The sequence below is a fragment of the Diabrotica virgifera genome, chromosome 1 (assembly GCF_917563875.1).
Source record: "Diabrotica virgifera virgifera chromosome 1, PGI_DIABVI_V3a".
Classification (NCBI taxonomy): Eukaryota; Metazoa; Arthropoda; class Insecta; order Coleoptera; family Chrysomelidae; genus Diabrotica; species Diabrotica virgifera.
The window spans coordinates 51,025,610-51,051,137 of NC_065443.1; the positions used below are offsets into that span (position 1 = coordinate 51,025,610).

The 25,528-nt window shown below is 34.7% G+C and overlaps 1 protein-coding gene across 1 annotated transcript in view; it reads right to left on the reverse strand.

Annotated features, from left to right (window-relative positions):
- LOC114325542 (charged multivesicular body protein 7) overlaps positions 1-8,434 on the reverse strand; it is a 39,306-nt gene extending 30,872 nt beyond the window's left edge. The window contains exon 1 of the mRNA XM_050656240.1: positions 8,109-8,434. Coding sequence (XP_050512197.1) covers positions 8,109-8,348 — 240 coding nt within the window. The 5' untranslated portion in view covers positions 8,349-8,434. The remainder of the gene's footprint in view (positions 1-8,108) is intronic.
- Positions 8,435-25,528: the final 17,094 nt, after the last annotated feature.

Here is a 25,528-nt window from a genome sequence, read left to right on the forward strand (position 1 = left end):
CTTTTTAAATAGCTTCAGAACAACATTAAGTCAAAGACTGTCATGGCTGGGACATGTTCAGCGACAAGAAGATACGACAACGACAAAGAAGATATTACAGTGGAAGCCGGTAGGAAGGCGAAAAAAAGGAAGGACCAGGATGAGATGGTTGGATGATGTGGAAGACGACCTGAAAACCATGAATATAAGACAATGGAGGAGAAGGGCACAAGAGAGATCTGAATGGAAGGACATAGCCAGACAGGCAAAGACCCATCCAGGGTTATGAATAAGTTATGATGCCAAAAGAAGAAGAAGAAGAAGTTCCAGCAAAATATCTGTATCTGAATTTAGGTCTTTATAAAATAATGTATTTCTTTCTTGAAAACAGAGTATGTATTAGTATTTTCTTAAAGAAACGAGCTTTATTTTTAATATACATATATAATGTACATACAGATCTACAACACTGCTTCAAATTAGTAAACTAAAGAGGATTGATAAATTCATGACAAAATCAAACATAACATTGGTCTTGTCTTAAATGATACGGCAAACCATAATTAACTAAGAGGTGTAAATATCACAAAATGATTTTTTATGAATGTAGATTTTAGATGTGTCTTTGACAGGGTAGACAGAACCGTAGACAGGGTATACAAAGCCATAGTAGAATTCAATGTCACAATACACTTAGTGAAATTGGTGAAAGCAATCCTCTCAACAGTTAAGTGTAAGGTAGAGTGCAGAATGGAGTACCAAGAATGTTCCAGACACGAATAGGACTCTGACAGGGAGATGGCTTATCCTGCCTTCTATTTAACTTTGCCTTAGACACCCTACAGAAAACTATTACAGAATCTGGAATAACAACTATTATTAAAAGGAGTGTACAAATACCAGCATATGCAGACAATACTGATATCATAGCAAGAAGAAAGGCGGGCTAGGTCCAATCATTCACTGCATTGGAAGCAGCAGTGAAAAGAACACGTTAATACTAATAAAACTAAGTATATGAATTGAACAATAATCAAATAGCAAAACCTGAAAATATAACAGTTGAAACATATATACTTTCGAAGGAGTTAGGGAGCGTTTAAGTATTACGTAATGCGATTTTTGAAGATTTTTGACCCCCTCCCCCCTACGTGACGCACTGTAATGGGCGTTTAACTATTACGTAACGCAATTTTTAAAGATTTTTGACCCCCTCCCCCCCACTAGTGTTACGTAATACTTGAACGGTCCCTTAGAGAGTTCATATATCTAGGCTCACAAATCAACCAAAGTAACACATTAGCTGCAGAAATTAACAAATGCATATATGTATACTAAATGAAAATAAACATAACCAAAATCAAAAATATGAATGGAATAAGGTGCTATCCAAGAAAAAAAAGCATCCTTCACGTAAGGATACTAGGCCCGCTCCTAAACTGGGCAGAAGTAATGACTGCACTCTAAAAGCCGCAATTTCATGTCCATTGGAGTGGATATTTATATCCGGTCTCGATCCAAAGACTGAAGCCAAGGATGTCAGGGAGTATTTAGAACAATTAAAAATTACCAATGGAATTCAATGTTATAAACTACGAACCAAAAAAGACAACCACTGTAGTTCTTTTAAGGTGGGCGTCCCTTCAAATCACAAAGTCACCTTCATGGATGATGAACTTTGGCCAAATGGTGCTCTAATAAACCATTTTATAAACCTGCAGCGCCCCACTCTACCAAAATAGCTTTGAATGGGGTTTATGGAGACTCACCACTGGAAACTGTAAGTCCTGCGCAAGACAAAAATAATATAAATTATAATAAGACATTTTATTCAAAATTTAGTTTTAAGGTTTTATTTATTAATGTTTTGTCCATAAAAAATACGATTAATGAGCTGGAGGCTTTCATGACTGGGAGAGAACCGGATGCACTCTGTCTGGCTGAACACTGGCTATCAGATCTGGAATACAGGTCCTTAAGAGTCTCCAATTTTCTGCCAGCTTCAGCCTTCTGCCGAACAAACTGTAAGGGAGGCGGAGCAGCCATTTTAATAAATAAAAACATTCTCTTTAAAGAGTGGCATAATGTAAAAGATCTGTCCATACAGGGACAGATTGAATTATGTTGTGCATATATTGAAAAATATAAGTTATATTTATTGACTGTATATAAGCCTCCGTCAGGCTCTTTTAACGTTTTTATTGAAGTACTGGAGGGAGCTTTACAATCACTTAACCCTACTAAGAAAATCTTGATTCTTGGGGATTTTAATATTCATTTTAATACAGATTCTCCTCACTGTACAGAATTATGTAACCTAATGCATAGTTTCGGTTTTCATCAAAATAATTTCGAAGCCACCAGACAGAAAAACTGTCTCAGTGTTTTTTCCAATTTGGATCCACAGGACCTTCAGCTACAAGTTGTTGATCCTGGTATTGACCATAGAGGTATATACCTGGAATTCACCTTAATGGGAGGAGAACAATTTTCTGATCCTCAAAAAGTGGTTTTTAGACCCATCACTGAGAGAGGAAGATACTTGTTCTTCTCTATGATAGAGGACATTTCATGGGACTTTATTAATGACACTAATATGAATGCGAATAATAAGTTTTCCTATTTTGTTCACATCATTTCCAATGCATTCTTGACTTTCCCGGAAAAGTCTTACTCTAAAAGAAAGGGTCAGGCGGGTGTGGTGAGTTGGTTTAATGATAGCTTGAGAACAATGCGTAATAATATTCAATTTTTTATAGAACTTGATGCACCAAATTACCTACAGGAATACATAAAAAATATTAAAAATGAATATCGGACAGCAATAAAAGCAGCAAAGAAAGCTACCAATGACCAACTAATTTCAAACTCTCATAACCCGCTTAAAACAATGTGGAATATCATTTTTGAGTATAGAGGCATCACAAAAACTGAAACTAATTCTAATATAACACCTGATCAATTTAATCATTATTTTCTAAACATTGCCTCCGAGCTGCATAGCCGTACTCCTGCACCCCACAATGACCCACTCAACTATGCACCACCTTATGCTGAACAGATGTTTGAATTCCAACCAGTCTCTTTTAATGAGGTAAGAGATATTGTGAACTCTCTCAAAAATAAAAAAAGTAAGGACCCATTTAATTTAACTGTCAGCTTAATCAAAGGGATAAAAAATCTAATAATATGTCCTCTGACCAAGCTCATAAACTTATGTATAGCTGAGGGGGTTTTTCCTGAAGTTTTAAAAACTGCGGTGGTCATTCCGGTTTTTAAAAAGGGAGAGACAGATCAAATGTCTAATTACAGACCTATCTCTCTGTTACCTATATTCTCGAAGATATTTGAAAAATGTCTTGCTGGAAAAATAGCAAGTTTCTTTGATGTTGTTCTGAAGCTATTTTCTTGTGGCATTTTTATAATCAAGTATATTCAAATGGGAAATAAGCCACAATTTTACCTAAAAATGATTTTATTAACGTTTCGACGCCCAAGTCGGGTGTCGTTGTCAAAATACAAAATAATACTAAATAAACAAAAATGGTGTTGCTTAGTAAAAAATTCTTCTAATAATTTATTTAATCTGACTCATTTATATCGGCAATTCAGACACGTATTATACATTTTAAAGTAGACGACTTTAAAATGATATTGCCAATATTGATGAGTTGCGTTCCTGGGACGACTTTACTAAAAGATAGTTCATTCGATTCTCTCTCTCGTTCCATCCCTCCTTGTGGAGTATTGGGCGCTTATGCGTTTCTTGGCCAAAAGTGTAAGATTGCTGTCTGGCCGGGACAGCGCAAGTTCATTCGATTACATGAAATCAATCCCAACTCAAGAATATCCGCCACAAAAAATCATAGCATGTGATCTGTCTTTAAAAAGACAACCAAATGCAACGGTGGCACTGAAATTCTCGCGTTAGAGATTCCATAGTAAATCACGAGGGAAAACCAGGAAAAACCTCGTGATACTATACCGACATCGTAAGTATTTGGGTTTACATTTAGTTTATTCTCAAAAATAATACCAAATTCTGACTTGATATTTTAAATTTTAAATAATACTAAAATACTAAATATGTACTAACTCGATATGTTACTGATTTACTAATTGTGGTATTTTCTTTCTATTGACTTCCTCCTTTAATATGGGTAACCACATCCTACTGCATTCTACCGAGGAATTTGCGACACAATTGGTTTCATTTAGCATAATTAGAGCCGCTTCTTTGATTTTTCTCTTTTTACTATCTGCTTCTTTCAGGACTATACTTGAATCTCTCCACTGAACTCTATGTTCATTATCCCATGCGTGTTGACATATTTGAGATCTATCAAATTCTCAATTTTTTATATAGGACTGATGTTCATTTACTCTAACGTCTAATGGTCTTGACGTTTCACCTATATAAAATTGTTCGCATTCACAAGGTATTTTATAAATACAATTCTTTGTTCTTTCTTGTTCACTGTTAGGTTTAGTTTTAGATAGAATAGATCTCAATGTGTTTGTTGTTTTGAATGTTGTTGATATGTTGAATTTATTTCCTATTGTTTTAAGTTTCTTGGATAGTCCTTTTATATATGGTATTGATATTTTCCTCGTATTATTTCTTGTGAATGTTGTAGGATCCCGACTTGGGCGTCGAAACGTTAATAAAATCATTTTTAGGTAAAATTGTGGCTTATTTCCCATTTGAATATACTTGATTATAAGTTTCTTTGAGTCTAACGGGCTCTTCGTTGAATCTCAATTTGGCTTCAGAAAGGGTTTGAAGACTGTTCAGGGTATTTTGAATCTTGTAACATACATCCAAGATGCTTTTGAACAAGGTAACTATGTGTCTTCCAACTTTTGCGACCTAAGTAAAGCCTTCGATTGTGTGTCCCACGAAATTCTTACTGCTAAATTGAGTAAATATAACTTCTCAATCTCCAGTATATCATTGATAAAAAATTATTTGGCGGACCGCTGCCACAGGGTGAGATTTGCAGGTGTTGAATCAGAGAGAGGATGCTTGCGCATAGGAGTTCCTCAGGGCTCTGTGTTGGGTCCCTTATTATTCTTGATATACATCAATGATTTACCACTTTCATGTCAAACTGCGCATTTCACTCTCTTTGCAGATGACACAACAATCTCATCCTGCAGTAAGGATTTGGTAACAGCAGTGGGGAGTTCGTGGGGTTCAGTGTCGGAGGCAGAACAATGGTTCCATTCTAATAGGCTGTTTCTCAATACAACCAAAACACAGTCCTTACTTCTTTCAACTAGAAATATTCCTGATGAACTGGACAATGCATCCTGTGCTAAATTTCTTGGTGTTCTGCTGGACCCTGGTCTGATATGGGATGCTCATACCACCTCTTTAGTGGCAAAGCTATCATCAAATACATTTTTGCTTCGTGGACTTTCATCCTGTGTTTCCGCTTCCATACTAAAGCAGGCATATTTTTCTTTGTGTCACTCACATATCTCCTATGCTATTCTCGCATGGGGCCATAGTGCAGGAGCGAAGGATGTATTCAGACTGAAGAGAAGGGCCATTCGCATTGTCGCAGGCTTGCCATATAGAGCCGATTGCAGACAAGTTTTTATAGATTGGAAAATATTAACATTACCTTGCCAGTATATATATGATAATCTTATATACAGTAGGAAAAATGAAAGAATACCCATGAAGGAACATATAAAACCCGCTGTATTTTCCTGTCACCGTGTCACAAAAAAAATTGGCCAGCGCAAGTACATGTAATAATTATTATTACATGTACTTGCCCTGGGCAATTTTCTTTGTGACAAGGTGACAGGAAAATACAGTGTGTTTTATATGTTCCTTCATGGGTATTCTGTCATTTTTCCGACTGTATGTAAAATGCAATATGCATAAATTCCAGACTCATGAACAGATTCATAATATTCGGTCCGATAGAAATCGGCTCTCAAAGTTTTTTTCGCAGGACTCTATATGCACATACGGCATATTCCAATTTGTTTATTTTGGTAGTAAATAAAATGATACGGCTTTCAGACATTCTTCTTCTTAAAGTTCCCTCTCCTATCGGAGGTTAGATATCATAATGGCTATGGTCACTTTGTTGGCTGCTGCTCTGAATAGTTGTAATGAACTACAGTTAAACCATTCTCTAAGGTTCCTCAGCCAGGAGATGCGTAAATTGCAGACATTGCAGAAGCATAAATAAGGTCACAAGGAAACCACATATAGCAAAAACTCGATTTTCAATTTTTTTGCAGGTACCGCATTTTAATTGAGGATGGCAGCACAGTTAGAATGCATTGCAGGTAGCACAGAGCAGTGTATTTCTTAAGGGAGAATGGCTGACCACTTTGCTTTTTCCCCCAAGGGGTGCATCAGGACCGGTGATTTCTCAGTCTTACGCCAAACTACCATGCACTTACCACTGTGCCGACATGAGCAGCATTGCTGCACGTTGTAAGAACAACACTGCATTCTATCTGTGGCTTCTACTTTAGCAAATAGAGCGATGAATCTACTATGGATTAAAGAAACTTTTAACATTGTCACAAAAAGGACGAAAATATTGATATACAGAATACTAATCAAGCCTTTAATCACACAAAATCAGATGACAAAAAGTAATGAAGAACGTCTAGGCTATTTGGAATGTAAAATCCTCAGACATATTTATAAATGTGTACAACTAATCTTCACTGAGAAGATTAAGACACAATTATACCATCTAGAGAATAAAAAGTCCCAAATATTAATGGGGACTTAATATGGTCCACTGATGGATCTAAAACTGCCCATGGTACTGGATCAGGAGTCCTTGAACAAATATGTAACTATAATAAATCTTACAGCCTAGGTCAACATACAACAGTGTTCCAGGCTGAAGTTTTTGCTTTGGTGGCCTGCATTGATGAAATCATTGATGAAGACCCTAAAGCTAAGAGAATCAACATTTACACAGATAGCCAATCGGCTATTCTAGCTGTAAAGAACCCTCTCGCAAAATCAAAACTGGTGAGAAACTGCAAAGATCTCCTCAATAACCAGGCAAAAGACAATAAAGTGTCTTTATATGGGTGCCGGGTCATGAAGGGGTGCATGGGAACAAACAAGCAGATATGTTAGCGAAACAAGGGTTGAGAGAAACTTCTGAAGGCCCAGAACCTTTCTGTGGCATCACTAAAGATGCTATGAAAAACGAGGTTCAGAAATGGCTGATAAAGAATCATCAAAATAAATGGAGAACCACTCAAGGGCAAATCCAGACTAAAAAAATAATCAAGAATATTGATCAAAAAACTCTCGAACAGTTTGATGAACCTCAATAAACGAGAGATTAAAACGGTCACTGAAATGGTGACGGGACATTGCCGTTTAAGAAATCACCTATACAAACTAGGTAAGGTGAGTGAACCATGGTGCAGAGAGTGTGAAATGGAAGAAGAGACTGCCATACACATACTATGCCATTGCAGTGTGCTAGGTGATGTAAGGCAGGGCTTCACTGGTCAAATGAGGTTTGAACGAGAAGAGATCCTAAAACTACCAATAAGAAAACTGTTCGCCTTCGTTGAGGCCACAGGATTAAAGTTTAAGGAGAAGAACAGGGTTTGGTACAAAGGTCTTATGACCAAGTGCCAGAAACTAACAAGTCTCGCGCCTAAGTTACAAAGAAGAAGAAGAAGAAATGTGTACAAGAAAACAGATTATAAAGAAAACACTATAATTTTGAGCATTACTAACTTTATAGAAGCCTAGTAAATATTGGTAGGGCCATCAAAATAAACAGGCTGCCAACGTGATGGAGCCGTCGAAAGACATTTATTTATAACCAAAGACCAGGTGGAAGACAGCCTATGAGTGTTAAGAGTACGAAATTGGAAAATCAAGGCGAAGTATAGGAAAGAATGGAAGCTGATTCTAGAATATCCCAAGACCAACAAACGTTGTAGAGCCAATGATGATGATATCACAATATGAAGGTATATAAATACAAAGGACACAATGACAACTTATATATTCCCCTGGTGAACAAACTTTTCACTTCTTCATACAATTTTTACCTAGACTAACAAATGCAAATTTTACATTCATATTATGTTTATATATTTTACTAAGTAAATACCTCTGGTAGGCAAGAAGGTGGTCTGCCATTTCTAACAAAAACTGCATTCAAAGAAGAGAGTGTAAAAGTATAAACATCAGTTGAATCACAGTATGCTTTAATTATGGTCTTCCATGAAGATATTTTATTATCCCAATCTTTTGGATTTACACTTCTGTTTCTAATTGGTGCAAAAAGCACATTCAATCTGTTTTCGTCTTGTAGGCACTCTGGAAGATTTTCTTCGGATATATTAAACATTTTTGTAATATTTTTAGCACTCAAACGCTATAAAATAAATAAGTCAAGGCAACATAACCTTGACTTTTAGTTAGGTTCATGTTAGGTTAGTCAAGTCTTCAAGTCTTGTCAACAGTCAAGCATGATAGTTATCGCATATAATTTTATCGATTATCGGAACAATCGAAACGATTACCTACTCGAAATGTCAAATATTGCTGTTCTGTGGCTACAGAGCTACAGAACTTTCTATTCTGTGCATAGACATATATTATCATAGACATGGTGTCATTCAGAGCGAAGTGACGACACCAGCAGGGCCCGGATTACGTACACTCGATACGCATCGTATCCGCCATGTTTTACTGTAGCGCCTTATGGGAAAACATGGCGGATACGATGCGTATCGAGTGTACGTAATCCGGGCCCCAGGTTTGTTCCAACATGAACTTTTGGACGGCCCAGAAACCGTCACGAAACTACTTGTACCGTTTGTTGTGCGCATGTTCGTAATTGTATTTTGTATCGCCCACTTATCGTCCGATGACGGTAATTTGGAAACCGATGTTGGAACGGTTATCTGACTGATATTGTCCTTTTCATGAGCATTTTTCAGTGCGTAACAAATGATAGGAAAAAGGGTAAGTCCGTGATAATACACATTTATGACATTTATTCTAACGCTGTGTCTAGGTACACGCTAACGTGTACGCAAATAAAAAAGTTAGGTACACGCTCAAAACGTCATCAAGTCAGTGACGTCATTATTTAGCGTGTACTATGACTGGGTTTTTTGGTACACACTAATTTGAGCTGCGTGTATGCTGTGGTATTAAGTATCTGTAAGTATCGCGAGTGTAAGAGTGTGATTAGAATTTGTCTAATCGCGTTATGTTTACACTTTAATATTGATTTGTAGAGTTTCCTTATTTTTTACTTGTCAAGTGTTTTTTTTTTAATTAACTATGGAGTGTGGACAATTATTTAGTTCTTTTAATGAGTTTAACAACATTCTAAAACAGTATGAAAAAGATAAGAGACAAAAATTCGTGATTAAGGGTAGCAGAAGTAATAAGATAAAATATACGGGGTGATTGAATAGTATGATAAAGCACAGTAGATCCGCTTATAGTAATAGATAGCAATAAAAGTTAGTAACAAAAATTTTAGCAAACTTTGAGCTTCATATTACAAAATTACTAAAATTAGTTAGAATGTTACAGGGCGTTCGATAATATAGTGGCAGACCAAACCTATGTTTTTTTTTTTAATGGAACACCCTATATTTTATTTTATGTTCGAAATCTTCTTAAACTTCCATATCACAAAAATATAAAGGTTTATTATGTTATACATTATACAGGGTATTTACAAAGTTATAACCAATTTTCTATGAAAATCGTAACAAGTTCAACTCCCTGTATAAATAAAAATAAACACCACAGCAAAAATAAACACCAATATAAACTGGTATAATTAACTTACGTATAAAAAATTATTTTAGAAGTATTTTGTATATATGTATCATGTTAACTAATATTTATTTTGCTAACCTGAATATATACTTTTATATACAGGGTGGGGCATTAGTGTGACAAAGTCCAATTACTCGTTTGTCGTAAGAGATACGAAAAAAAGTTTTTGAGGTAAAAGTTGGGGCACACATAGTATCACATTTTAAAAATATTTTCAAATATACAGGGGCGTCCGTATTGACAGGGTGACACAAACTTATGCTTTTTTAAATGGAACACCCTGTATATTTTTACGTTTTTGGATTCTCCTCGATGTGTCCTTTCTTAAAATATATGGTTTTGTAATATTATACGAGCTAGTTTAAAAGTTAATTACGTTTTTTTGTTAATTTCGTAGCAAAATCTACACCCTGTAGAATTGTAGTGATTTGACATCAAATTTTCTATTTACATTCAAACGATTTTTAGTATAGTCTACTATTGTTAATCATTAATAGTATAGCGAAATGTTTAATTTTAGTATACAGGGTGGGTCGAAACTCGGAATGAGTATTTTCTGAGTTTTCTTAAATAGAACACCCTGTATTTTAGTATTGTAATGAAATTATATTTTATGGTACTTTTTTATTTCTTAAGCATTCCCTATACCTAAGTGCTTTAATTTGTAAGTTATTCGTCATTCTTTAAACAAACAGTAATTGCAACAAAAATTACATAAAATTTCATTAGGTAGCCGTGAAAATATCCAATCAAAAGTAATTTTTCGGAAAAAAATGCATAATAATCCAGCCTGATCCTTAATTTATTAATATTGGATGAGATATCCAAATACATTCGTAGTTAAGGTTGTTGGTGCTTAAAATATGAATCAAACATACAAACTTCTGCCTAGTTGGCTATGACACAAAATTTGCTTAAAAATTTGACATTATACTATTTATATAGTTCCAGTTGATTTGATACCATTACTAATATTAATTTATCTAATGAGTAACGGATTAAAATGGCTTTGTGCTAGGAGAGTATAACAAAAATGAGGTACTTGCAATAAAAATTTATCATCAGCAATTCCCTGATAGACGATAACCAAAAAGAGAAACTTTTGAAAGTATACTAAAACGGTTTCAACAGGCTAGATACTTAGATTGTAAGAACGATTGTACTAATATGCAGATCCTCAGTGACACTAAGGATTACATTAATTGCTGTTTTCTTCACTTACAATAGTTTTTATTCGAGCAGATTTATCATAATCTAAGTGATCAGTCCGTTGAAACCGTTCTAGTATATTTTTAAACGTTTCTCTTCTTAGTTGTCGTCTATCAGGGAATTTCTGATGAAAAATTCTTATTGCTAGTAGCACATTTTTGTTATATTCCACTAGCACCAAAATCTTATTAATCAGTTTCTCATAAGAAAAATACATATTAGTAATGGTAACAAAGCAACTGGATCTATAAAAATAGTATAATGTCAAATTTTTAAGGAAATTTAGTGCCATAGCCGACTAGGTAGAATATTGTATGTTTTTATTAATATTTTGCGCACCAACAAGCTTAATTACGAATTTATTTGGATATTTCATCCAATAGTAATAAATTAAGGATCAGACTAGATTATGACGTATTTTCTTTTCCAACAATTATTTTTGATTAAATATTTTCACAGCCACCTAATAAAATTTCACGTGATTTTTCTTACAATTAATGTTTGGCTTAAAGAATCACCAATAAATTACAAATTAAAGCACTTAGGTATAGGGAATGCTTAAGAAATAAAAAAGTACCATAAAATATCATTTCATTACAATACTTAAATACAGGGTGTTCCATTTAAGAAAACTCAGAAAATACTCATTCCGAGTTTCGACCCACCCTGTATACTAAAATTAAACATTTCGCTATACTGTTAATGTTTGACAATAGTAGACTATATTAAAAATCGTTTGAACATAAAATAAAAATTTGATGTCAAATCACTAAAATTCTACAGGGTGTAGATTTTGCTACGAAATTAACAAAAAAACGTAATTAACTTTTAAACTACCTCGTATGATCTTACAAAACCATATATTTTAAGAAAGGAAACATTGAGGAGAATCCAAAAATGTAAAAATATACAAGGTGTTCCATTAAAAAAAACATAAGTTTGTGTCACCCTCTCAATACGGACGACCCTGTATATTTGAAAATATTTTTAAATTATGGTACTATGTGTGCCCCAACTTTTACCTAAATAACTTTTTTTCGTATCTCTTACGACAAACGAGTAATTGGACTTTGTCACACTAATGCCCCACCCTGTACATATTGTTTTATTACAATTAAGTTTGGAACATCTGAATAGTTTTGCTTCCCTTCCCTTAATAAAAATATTTTCTATCACACAAACATTAAACATATCAAAATAGCGTGTAACAAAATATAAAGTCACTGCGAACGCTAAATAATGACGTCACTGGCTTGATGAAGTTTAATTCGCGTGTACCTAACTTTTTTTATTTGCGTACACGTTAGCGTGTACCTAGACACAGTGTTATTCTAACATAACATTTTAGTTAAATCTGACAGTTGTCACATTTTATTTTCAATTTGGAATAAAAACAAATCATATGTGTTTCTTGCATTTATAAAATGGTATTTTCTTTGATTTGTATAGTCTTATAAATTATACAGATTATATTTGTAATATTATTATCTAATTAAAAAAATTTATTTTTTTTATTATGGCGCCATCTATCGACAACTAGAATAACTAACTTACTGTCTGTAATCTCGGACGTGCCTTTTTTTCTGTCACATACAATTTAATGCGTTAGAAAGAAATCGAAAAACTGTGACGCACTGAAAGATGATCATGAGAAAAAGAATAACTGATTTATCTATCATTATCATATTTATTTATTTAGCGTATGGCTTAAGTATATCACAGAATATAGTTAGATTTATGCATTATACAATGCATCACAAACAGATGTCCAATTTTTTTATATATTCGATTGACCCTTCGGTTGCCATTACAAAGTCTATAGGGTCGCCTGTGTATGCTCTGCATGGGCAGTCCTGAACAATGTGACTGATCGTCTGTCTTGCAGCGCCGCAGTCACAAGAAGGCGAGGGGAGTTTACCCCATCTGTGGAGGGAGTCGGCGCATCTTCCACAGTTTGTTCGAATTCGATTAAGGGCTGCCCAAATCTTACGGGGACGTTCAAATTCGCCAGGTTTCCCTATGATGTCCGGTAGACTATGGTAATGCGGATCTGTCCTACTTTCCCAATCTTCTCTCCATCGGGTATTTAAGTCAAAGTTGGATTGCTGCAGCGCTTGAGCAGATTGTAGAGGGGGTAACCTGGATCGGAGACGGTTTCCAAGAATATCGGGGATGTCGTTGTGGACTAGAAGCTGGCGACTGTCCATTATTTTGTTATATTCTTTAACCAATGCATGTTCGCGGCGTAGGTTGGGTGGTGCTATATTACTAAGGGTAGGTAGCCACATTGTAGGGGTGGGCTTAATTGTGCCTGTTATCATACGCATAGTACGGTTTAGTTGGGTGTCGACCAGGTGGGTATGCCTGCTATTTAGCCACACTGGAGCACAGTATTCTGCCACCGGATATATCAGGCCAAGAGCAGAGGATCTTAATGTTGATGCTGTGGACCCCCATGTAGTGCCGCAGAGTTTCTGTATTATATTGTTGCGTGTTTTCAATTTTGCTGCTGTTTTCGTCAGGTGTTCTCTGAATGTGAGCGTTCTGTCTAGAGTAACCCCAAGGCATTTCGGGTATTTATTGTGTTTTAACAGCTTGTTATTAAAATACACTCGCAATTCTCTGTTTGCCAACTTGTTGTTTAGATGAAAAGCTGATACTTCAGTTTTTGTAGTACTTGGCTGTAGTCTCCATTTCTTAAGGTATTCGCTGAGGATGGATAAGTCATTCGTGAGAGTGATTTCTGTAGTTTCTAAAGATTGGTGGCTTGTTGCAAGGGTCCAGTCGTCAGCATATCCAAACTTCCGAGATTCGGTTTCAGGCATGTCAGCAATATAGAGGCTGAAAAGTAAAGGGGCAAGGACAGAACCCTGTGGAAGACCATTGTTAAGTTTCATCTGCCTACTCGTCTCCTTTCCCATTATAACCTGGAAGGCTCTGTTGGTCAGCATGTTGTCAATGAGGTTAATTATCTTTCTGCAGGGGATAATGCGGGCCAGTTTATATATTAATCCCTGTCTCCAAACAGTATCATATGCTGCTGTTAGATCTATAAATACTGTTGCTGTCTTTTGTTTCTTTTGAAAACTAGCTTCTATAAAAGTTGTTAATGACAGCACTTGGTCCGTACAGCTTCGATGAGGGCGGAAGCCAGCTTGTTCAATGGGGACATTTTCTAGTATCCTGTGACTAATTCTGTTGAGGAGAAGCTTTTCTAATAGTTTATATACCATGCTGAGTAGAGCTATGGGGCGGTAGTTTTCTGGCTTATCGTTTGATTTGCCCGGTTTCGGAATTGCAATTATCTTTGTTCGCTTAAGTGAGAAAGGAATGTTACCTGACTGAAGTATATCATTAAAGAACATTGCAAGCCACTGTTTCGTGTATGCACCACTGTGTATCAAGAACTCTGGATGGATACCATCAAACCCAGGTGCTTTACCTGATTTCATTTCTTTCAGCGCATGTGTGATTTCAGAAATAAGTATTCTTGCTGAATATTCGGAGTTCGTTCTGTTCATTTGTTTTAATGCCCTTAAGTCTCTTTTCACGTTGGTAGTATGTGTTCGATCTCGTGGAGCTCTGGATAGAGATACTATATGGGAGGCAACCTTGTTAGGAGACATTTTAGACTCTCTGGATTCCAGCTGGTTAGCTCCTCCAATTTTCCGCAACAAGGACCATGCCTGCCGGCTTGATTTTTTGAAGTCAAGGTTTTCGACAGTCTTTATCCATTTTTGGCGTCTAGCTGTATCGATGTTGTGTAAAAGCTCATCGGCTATTTCTCGGTCACCACTTTCGAGAAACTTCGTGTATAAGTCTTCACATGTTTCAGTCCATCCAGGCACATATTCTTTGCGATACCCCCTAGGGATGGTTTTCTTGGCAGTGCTTATTACTGCGCCCACAAACCTCTCATAATGTTTGCTGGTTGGAGGGACCCAGCTCAAGGTCCGGTCTAGTTGTTCAGAGAATTTCTTCCAGTTTGCTTTTCTAAGATTCCACCTGGGTCGAGGATATGATCTAATTATTGGAATTGATATTCCGATGGTGATAAGCACCGGACGATGTTGAGTATGTGGGAAGTCTGCAAGGACACTTCTCGCAGTTGTTAGTGGTCTGTCATTGGTATCTTTTGAGACAAAACATAGGTCTGGGTTATATTCTTTTCTCCATGCAGCTGATTTAAATGTTCCTCTGTCTTTGGCATCAAAAACTAGGTATGTGTTTTGCTCTTCGGACCATTCTACTAGTGCCTCCCCATTTTCATCATTCGTGGTGTACTTCCACATTTCGTGGTGGCTGTTGAAGTCGCCGATGTATATAGTAGGATGTGGATGAGTCTTTAGCACTTCTGGGTTCCATGTAGTGGCTGGAGGTTTGTATATGTTAACTACGGTAATATCTCCAATCTTGGTGACTACTTCATGTATATTATTTTCATTGGAAGCAGAAAGTAGGAAACCATTTTCTATATTGCAGCGAATGTAGGTTGCGACGCCGTAATGTTTATCATAGGTGGCTCCCAGTAAATCGTAGCCAGGTATCTTTCCCCTTAAATCAAGCTGGACTTTGTCTTCAGTATGGGTCTCTTGTATGGCAACCAGGTCAATGTCGTTATCGTGTAGGATTTTTTGCAACACTTGGCATTTTGCCTGGCTTATGCCCTCGATGTTAAGGTGACAGACTCGGATACACGGTCCGAGATCTCTAGTCAGTTGGTTCTGAGAAGAACCTTTATTTGTTCCCATCGTATGTTTACGTATAGATAAGATTTCTGTTTGTGATCTGTGATGTTGGCAGGATATTGTTTTTGTTTTTCGTTCGTCTGCCGCCAAATTTTTGCTAGTTCATTTAGCGTTACCCAGGGTATCATTATCATATATTTGTCATTATTGTTGGTGACAGCTTGTGTGCTTTTAGTCGATCAAAGGCCCAAAAAGTTTAAAGAATTAAATCCTAGTGCTCAAGTCAGTCCAACCAGCACATTATGCATTTGTCCGATTACTGAAATGATCATCACGAAACCGTCACCGAGAGATCACAATTCTTGTTGGAACTGTGGGAAGGACGATCCGATGACGATCATATTTTTGTTTCAACGAATTTTGTTTATTGCGCAGGAGCGTTACCGTTTCGTGACGGTTCTCGGTCGTGTTGGAACAAAGCTTATATCTTTTTTGTCTTTTTTATATCTTTTACGCTGTTATGCTGTTTCACGCTTACGCATAGTAAAGCTGCGACAGTAGTCCTCCCCTTCCGTGCCTATACTCACACTTATGTCATGTTAGTTTCTCGATACAATGTGCTAGAAAGAGATAGCACCAAACCAGTCCAAGAGATCTTGTCGTCAGGAAGCGCGGAGGGTAGGCTCACTCTATGTTAATATATTATTATACCTCTATGATTCTGTGAAAGAGCCATCTTAAACGAAGGAAGCAGGTTTTTCTTGAAAAAAGCATTTTTGTCAACATTAAAAAAAAATCTGTAGTCGAAGCAGCATTAATTAAGAAAAATAAATATACTGATTTATTTGATGTTGCGGCAGGTGATTTCAAAACAATGAAAATTGCAAAGTGCACAGAGTTGGGCAAAATACTGTATAGTATTTGAAATACAAAAATACTCTTTGCGCTTGTATTTCAAATACAAAATACTTTGCTCCGATGTATTTCAAATACAAAATACAAAATAGTATTTTGAAAATATTTTCAAAATACAAATACCTACTTCCTGACGAATTTTTTTTTTTCAAAATAGAATGCAAAGCAGTTGCCGATCTAGACATTTGCCTTGGGAGGGGAAATTTGCTTTAGGGGGAAACTTCCAATGAAACACCAACCAAAAGAAATCAGCAAGATAAACCCAAACTACATAAAAGATATAAATAATAACTTATATGTATTAAGTTTCCTCAATTTTTCTAACTAGCGTGTTTATTGGGTTGACTTTGTCTGTCTGTGGTTTAAGTTTCAGTCAGGTAATATATTTGTATGTTTCAACCATTTTTTTCTTTAATTTTGAGCCTTGTTAGGGGGAAATTTCCCCTTTTTCCCTCCTCGTAGATCCGTCACTAATGCAAAGAGGTTACAATCTGGTGTTCTTTATCAAGACTTTTTTGGAGGTTAACCTAAATTAAAAAAAACCGAAATGAAAAACTTATTTGTTTGAATAAAATGTTATTTTAAATTACATACATTACACATACGTTCTAACACATTGATGCCGTCGACTTTTTATCGAAAATGATTAATTTTTTTAAATTTCAGGTTCAATATATTCCGAAATGTAAATTTCAATTGACTTTTCAATTTTTCTAGTTTTTTTAGACAAAAACCCATATTATGCGGTCACTGTAATTTTTTCTTTCGTTGCGCCGGGCGGAGCAAGTCATCTGGCTGGCCACATGTTTGCTGACGACGAAAATGCAAGAAGTGAATAATAGGAAATAGGACTATTCTTCATGCTGTGCTTTATGGCTTTATTGCTTTAGCATTGATTAATAAGTACAGAGGAATATTTATAATCAATGGCTTTAGTAAATATCTAGGTATCTATTGTTAGACTAGTTGTGCTCAACTTGTGGTGTAAAATATTCTTTGGTGTAAATACAAATTTGTTATTTTATAGAGACAAAAATAAAATAATCCAAAATGAATTGCCACAAACACAGCCATAAACTAAATTGCTGGGATCAGGTTTATGACCCATCTTCTAATCCTACTCCCCTAATTCTAATTCCAGGTTACCGCCGCAAAGAGGTGATTCATCCTAACAGATAAACATTACTACAAGATATCAAAAGGTGTATTTTGCAATCAAAGTATTTTCAAAATACTTTCGCCTCTGGTATTTAAAATCCAAAATACATTAGTCAGTGTATTTTAAATAGTATTTGAAATACAATATATTTAAAATACGCCCAACTCTGAAAGTGCATACTTGTATTTTGTATTATGTAAAAATAAAGAACAGCGTTATAAAATGACTAATAGTGAACTAATTCTTTAAAACGACATTGCAAAGTCGCAAAAAAATCATTAAACCTACTCTATCAAAAATATAATATTTTGTTGTTCCTTCATAAATTTTTGTTAAAGTAGATTAAATTACGCTGGGTATGATAAAAAAAACCAAACGAATTCTTTGTTTTAATCTAGTAACACGGGCTCCACACTCTCGGCGAAGTTACTTTGCCAAAGTTGACCGAAGTCCGAAGTACCCTCTCTACACACTCGTTCTACTTCGCGAGGAAGTGCGATACCGACAAAGATCCCTTTGACCAGACCGACAGAGAATGGAAGTAGAACGAAGTGAGGCAAAGTTAGACAAGGTGGCCGTCTACACTCTCGTACTTGTTGAACCTCGATCGACTTCGGCGAGAGTGAAGTGCGGGCACTCTCAAATAAAAAAAGTGATATCGATACATAAAACGAAACTTGCCAGCAAGCAATTTTAAGCATACATGAATCATTTTCAAGAATTTTAAGACCTATTTTGAATATATTCGCTCCCTGTATCAAGTTACTTTTATATGGCACTCATTGTATTATTAATTTTCTTATCTTAATTGGCAACTAACATAATATCTATCTCGAAAAAAAAGTACATATATCTACTAAATAAATTATTTCTCAAACTCTTTCAAACTAGTTTGACAAATAGTTTGAATTTTCAAACCTGTACGATTGACCAGTTTGACTTGACTTGAATTATTTGTCAGAAGGATTGACTTGAGTTTGACTTGAAATTAAGTCAAACTCAAGTCAAGTTCAAACATTCAAGTCAAACTTGTGCAACTCTAGGTGCGATGACGGTCGCCAATTGAATACATTTTCCCATCCAAAAAGTGCACAACGTCCCTAAAGAAGTTTTCACTTCAATAAATATCTATACGTACAAAATTTATTTCGTCGAAGAAATGACGGTCGCGAAATAAATTCTTTTTCCCATCCAAAAATAGGTTTTACAGTTATTTTAAATTTAAATACTTCTATACAATTTATGTATACATCATATAGATACGTACAAAATTTATTTCGCTGAAGAGATGACGGTCGCGAAATAAATCCTTTTTCCCCATCGTAAAATAGGTTTTACATTTATTTTAAATTTAAATACTTCTATACAATTTATATATACACACAAATAATATATAGCATTAGCGATGACGGTCGCGATGACGGTCGTGAATTAAATGCTTTTCCCCTATCCAAAAATCGCACAACGTCCCTAAAGAAGTTTTCACTTCAAAAATTATTTTAGAACCACACTTTTTCAAAAATAAGCACTTTGAACCGATGAAGCTTACAGAGTCACAGATCATATAAATAATACATAATTAAATAAAGCCAATAATTGTGAATCGGTAACGATTAATTTCATTTGAGATGCTAACTAGGGGTTGCATGATCTTCCCGATATTTTTTTACCAAAAAAAGGGACAACTTTATTTTAAGGGGAAAGGTGCAAAATGCAAAATTTTGACGCCTGTCAAAACTTTCAATGTGTTTTAAATTTATTCATTTTTTTCGAATCCTGAGAAAACTAATTAATAGTTTTAAAAAATTTAAACCTAGAATGAAAGATTACATTATTACCGAAAGTCCCTGAAAACTTCTATGTTTATTTTAATAAGTCACACGGATGAAAATAAAAGAAAATTTATTGTAATTTTTAATTGCAAATATTTCATTCAACAGAAACTTTTTATTTATTCTAAGGGACTTCTAACTCTCGGTATTAAAGTAATATTTCATTCAACAGAAACTTTTTATTTATTCTAAGGGACTTCTAACTCTCGGTATTAAAGTAATATTTCATTCTGCGTTTAAATTTTTCAAAAATACTTATTAGGTTTCTCAGGATTCGAAAAAATGAATCCATTTAAAACACATTGAAAATTTTGACAGGCGTCAAAATTTTGCATTTTGCTCCTTTCCCCTTAAGCGTAACTTGCTCACTTTTGATAATAGAAACTCAAAAAAATAAAAATAAAGCCTTTTAAACACTTAAAAGTTGGAATGAGTTTTTCCTAAAAACTGCTCAATTTTTTGGTTATTATTTCACGTTGAAATATTAGATTTGGAATTTGGCGAATGTGAACCTATTTTTCATTAGCTACAATTCTGCTTCTGCTAAGTTTAGAAACCTCATACATACACCATTCTTTTTTCACTTTTCTATAAGCTATATTTCTGCCAAAAATGTTTTTTTTGTTGATAAAATACTTTTTGAGGTATTTGCGAAAAACCATCTAAAAATGTGGTATTTTTACTACTTTTACGTCTAGAAAGCATTAACTTAATGAAAAAATGCTATAGAACAAAAGTTGCTTGGAATTAGTTATTTTGAACGTATATTTTTTCACCCCCGACAAGGAGTGAAACTCACCCCCAGGGCAAAAGTACACATCGGCTCAATATCACTTTTTTCTTTGATATGTTAGCTATGTGTATGCCAAATAAAATTCAGAGTAAAAACCGTTAGTGAATGGACTGAAGAAATGTTTTTATAATTTCAGGGAACAAAGGGTGATAAATAACAACATATTTAGCATAAAAACATTTATTAAAGCTATTTTCCTATTCGTATAAAATCGTATAAATATGATAGTAAATACATATAACTCTTTTTCAATAAATAATAAACATTGCTAATAAACTAAAATTAAAAAATATACCAACATTTCAAAAATAGTGGGTACCTGATAATTAATGTGCATTTCAGAAATCTTTCAAGAGCACTACTACTTAAACAATGTTCTATAAACAATATTCTATTATTTTATAAAAGGTAGTTGCGCGTTTAATCATATTTTTTAATTGTTTATAATTATTGTTTATTAATGCCATAAAAGAAGAAACTTAATTAATTTATAGATGGAGTAATCTAAATATACACCGGAGATAATGGAGAATACTAAGCGTCCGTACGCATATAATATTTTATTATTATGTTGCTTAAAGGGAAATAAGCCACAATTTTACTAAAAAAATGATTTTAATAACGTTTTGACGTCCAAATCGGATACCGTTGTCAAAATACAAAAAATATGAATGAATTATTTTAAAGTAGAAGACTTTCAAATTATATTGCCAATATTTATGAGTTGCGTTCCTGGGACGATTTTACTGAAAGATAGTTCATTCGATTACATGAAATCAACCCCAACTCAAGAATATCATAGAATGTGATCTGTATAAAAAGACAACCACATGCAACGGTGACAGTAAAATTCTCACGTTAGAGATTCCATAGTAAATTTTACTGTCACCGTTGCATGGTGTCTTATTGCATGGTTGTCTTATTAAAGACAGATCACATTCTATGATGTGATTTTTTTTGTGACGGTTATTCCTTAGTTGGGGTTGATTTCATGTAATCGAATGAACTATATTTCAGTAAATTCGTCCCAGGAACGCAACTCATAAATATTGGCAATATCGTTTTAAAGTCTTCTACTTTAAAATGTATAATATATGTCTGAATTGCCGATATAAATGAGTTAGATTAAATAAATTATTAGAAGAATTTTTTACTAAGCAATAACATTTTTGTTTAATTCATTAATATTTCTTGTATTTTGACAACGGCATCCGATTTGGACGTCGAAAGGTTAATAAAATCATTTTTTAGTAAAATTTTGGCTTATTTCCCTTTAAAAATAGTTAATTATAAAAATGCCACAAGAAAATAGCTTCAGAACATTATGTTGCTTAGTGGGACAGCCAGAGTTAGTTCGCTTCGGGATACACCACAGAAAACTCTGTAAAGAAGAAACCTAGGTCAGCCGTTGGTGGTGGCCACCTAAGGGCTTGTTTATATGCAGGCGGTTTGCCAACGTCGACTGCGCGGTTTACCTGTTTTACTTGATCTCACCCTAATGCCGCCTTTGAAGTTTCACCCTAATACCAAGTAAAACAGGGGGAAAACAGGTAAACCGCGACGTTGACGTTGGTAAACCGCCTGCATATAAACAAGCTGTACGAAATATGTACATATGTGAGAGTATGAATATACTTTCAGAGGGTGTGGACTGTAGTTAGGGGGTTGCTAGTTTACTGATTCAAGTGTGAGTATAAAGGTTTTATACAGACAATATTCATATGTATCATAAAGTCTTACCAAGTTGTGAAACCTTGTCCGGAACACAAGCCGGTCACATACGAGATGACTGTTTCCGTACGACGTGCCTCGCGTTTTGACTGTTGCGAAATCGTGTATGGCGTCACTCCCGAATTACTGTTAGTGCACGTATTGCTATTATTCGAAACGAAACAGACCACAAAGATCGTGGCGAAGAGATTGCACCCCCACGTGTGAGGTGTGAGTGGTACTTGTTGACCGTCGAACAGCTGATGAGAGAGAGAGGTTCACCCTTTGGCGGGTGTAGGATAAGAGTGCGAATTCTCAATCCCAAATTGTTCAAATATTGTCTGTCTGTTAGGGTGAGGAGAGAGGGTAAGAAATAGGAGGGATGAAATGGTACTATTGAACAGGGCTGACTTGAGATTTATTTAAAGTTAAGGGTTTTAATAAGAGATTAAACACAGTAAAAAATATAATAATATTTTTGACATGTGAAAATTGAACACAAGCGCTAAGTTTAAAGCTGTCTTTCCTTATTTTATTTTACTCATATTTGAGCACTAAGGATGAAGAATTCTGTTGGAATTTGATCTAGATAAGCGGGCAGGTGATGAACGTATATTGTAGATTCTCCCATTTTTCGCTATTAATCGGCCTATATGCTTAGATAGTCACCAATGATTCTGAATTCCGTCCTATAGAAAATTTTCTGTTTCTCAATATAAATATTAATTATAAGTTTTATTTTATTAACTGTGTAAGCTCTTCCATCAAATACGTTAATTACGCTGTTCCTTGCTATTGAATGAAAGCATGAATTCTGACTGAAATAATGGATAAAAGAATTTAGGATTTCGAGATATGGGCTCACCGCAGAATGTTGATGATATTATAGACGTGCAGAGTGACGAATCAAGCAGCTTTTCAATGTCTTAATAAAGCAATAGAGATCATGAATACCATAAAATTGGAGTACTTTGCCCACATAATAAAACATTCAAAATATGAACTACTATTTTAATATTATAATGTACTTATTCAGGAAAATATAAAAGGAAAACGTGAAGAGGAACCAAGAACATCCTGGCTCAAGGTTTGGGTTGAGACCAAGACACTATTTAGATCCCCTGCGGATGAAATAATGATCACTAGACTGGTAGCCAATGTTCTTGGAGGACATAAGCGCACATAAAGAGGAAGAACTAAATTTTCCCAAATATCATACTCTTTGAAACCTAAAAAGCACCATGCAATCAAGAAATAGATCCGACATAAAATAAAAATACCCCGAGGTGTAGCAACGCGGAGTAAGTATTCCTCTTAACTGATGGCAATAATAAAAAACTAATCATATTTTGCTAAATCCATCAAATCCAATTACAGCTATGGCTGTTAGCTGACTTGCATTTGATCTTTACACAAACATTTTATAATGTTAAAAATGTTCAACATGTTATGTACATAATATAACAATTTAAAAATTGCTTTACAAAATTATTTAATATATGTATTTTAAAAGTTCCACTTTCCACAATGCGAACATGAGTTTTAATATACATGGTTCGTACAGTATAAATATCGTTGCACGTCATCCGCGTCGTAGCAAGTGACGTCACATGATACCAACACACAATTTTTAAGTCGTAGGACTGTTCCTTTTACGAATCGTTTCGCAAAGTGCACTGTAATTCCAGTCACTTGACATATTTTATTATATACGCGTAGAAATAATATTTGAAGATTTATATTATTGTAAACTCAAAGAAATACATACACAATACCTTGTTTCATTTAATATGTTTAAGTATAAAGTGTGTTTATGAAGCACACCTGTCCGGATTACACTTTAACTGTGAACGAACGAAGGTGATATTTTGGCAAAAATTGGTAACACTTATTTGACAGTTGCGATGTTGACACTTCAGATGTTTTTATTACTTACTATAAGTATTTTCTTATTATATTTATTGTTTTTATTGTTTACTTTAACGTAAGATTATTACTTAGTTCTTGTTTTTTATTTATAATGTTTTTACTTACTTACATTGAATATTAATTTGTTTTGTTGTTTTTTAATACCTAACCTAATACGATAGTGCTCTGCAATAATTATGTGATATATTTTATTTAAAATGAATTTAGAATTTTTTTTGTAATTTGGCAACAATGTCAACTTAGATCTCTGACGTAGATAATGACGTGCAACAGTATTTATACTGTACCAACCATACAGGGGTCGGCACAGATCTTCTTGGTCCATAAATAGCAAACAATCTTGAGCCCAACAAAGAAAATATTACATGAAAATCATGTCAATTTAACCAAAATATCTCTGGGGTCACAGTTACGAAAATCACGTGATTTAAGGACGAAAAATCAACGTACACATCGTAATTGTCTCATTGTCTGTTATTGTCATATTAGCTGTTAGGTACTAAAGCAATCTGTTTTTCAGTTGAACAAATGGAAAATTATATAATTATGGAAATATCTGATAATATTCACATAAACTTGACACATAAAATTATCAATAATTTCTAAGTATGTTCGTGACATGTTTTTCATGCAATCAAAAGAAGAAGTCTTATTAAAGTAAACATAAAATTCACGTAAAATTTTGATCAAAACAGCAATCTCTCAAAAAGCAAAGATATCTCTTGATATCGTCTGATGACTAAGAATATTTATTTCAGCCCTATTTAATATTGTAAAGTCACTTGCACATTGAAACTAAAATGCTTGAGTTTTTACAGGCTTTCAACTCTTAATGTCTCGCTTATAAAGCAAGTACACAGTCAGAAGTCGGGATAGACTACGTTGGAATATAATTTTGTAGCAATTTTCCTTTTTAGACATTTTTTAGAACGAATCAAAATGTGTCAAAAGTATCACCTAGTTTTAATTTATATAATCTGAGTAATTGGAAGAATAGTCCCGCTAGTCCCGATTGGATCCCGCTTACCAAAAAAATTTGATTAATAGCAAGCTGAAAATTTGTTAATAGCTTAACGGTGTCTAGTCGGACAAACTTTAATGCATGGGAACACTGGAACAGGGGAAGTTTTAATTGTGGAACAGGTTAAAAATTTGGAACGTCAGACTACGAAAACGTCCCATGTATTCTGTCAGACAGAACTTCCAATTGATTTGTTCTTCTTCTTCTTCACGTGCCATATCAGAATAATCCAATTATCCGACGTTGGCGATCATCATTGCGAAGGCTTCTCGATCTTCTGCAATATGGAATAATTGTCCTCATTTGATATTTGAGTCCATTCACGAATGTTTTTTAACCAAGAAACCTGTGTTTTTTTTCCTACACCTCTACGGCCCTCTATTTTGCCTTTAAGGATCAGTTGTAATATTTTATATCGACTTCCCCTGACTATATGTGCCAGATAAGACATTTTTCGATGTTTAACGGTC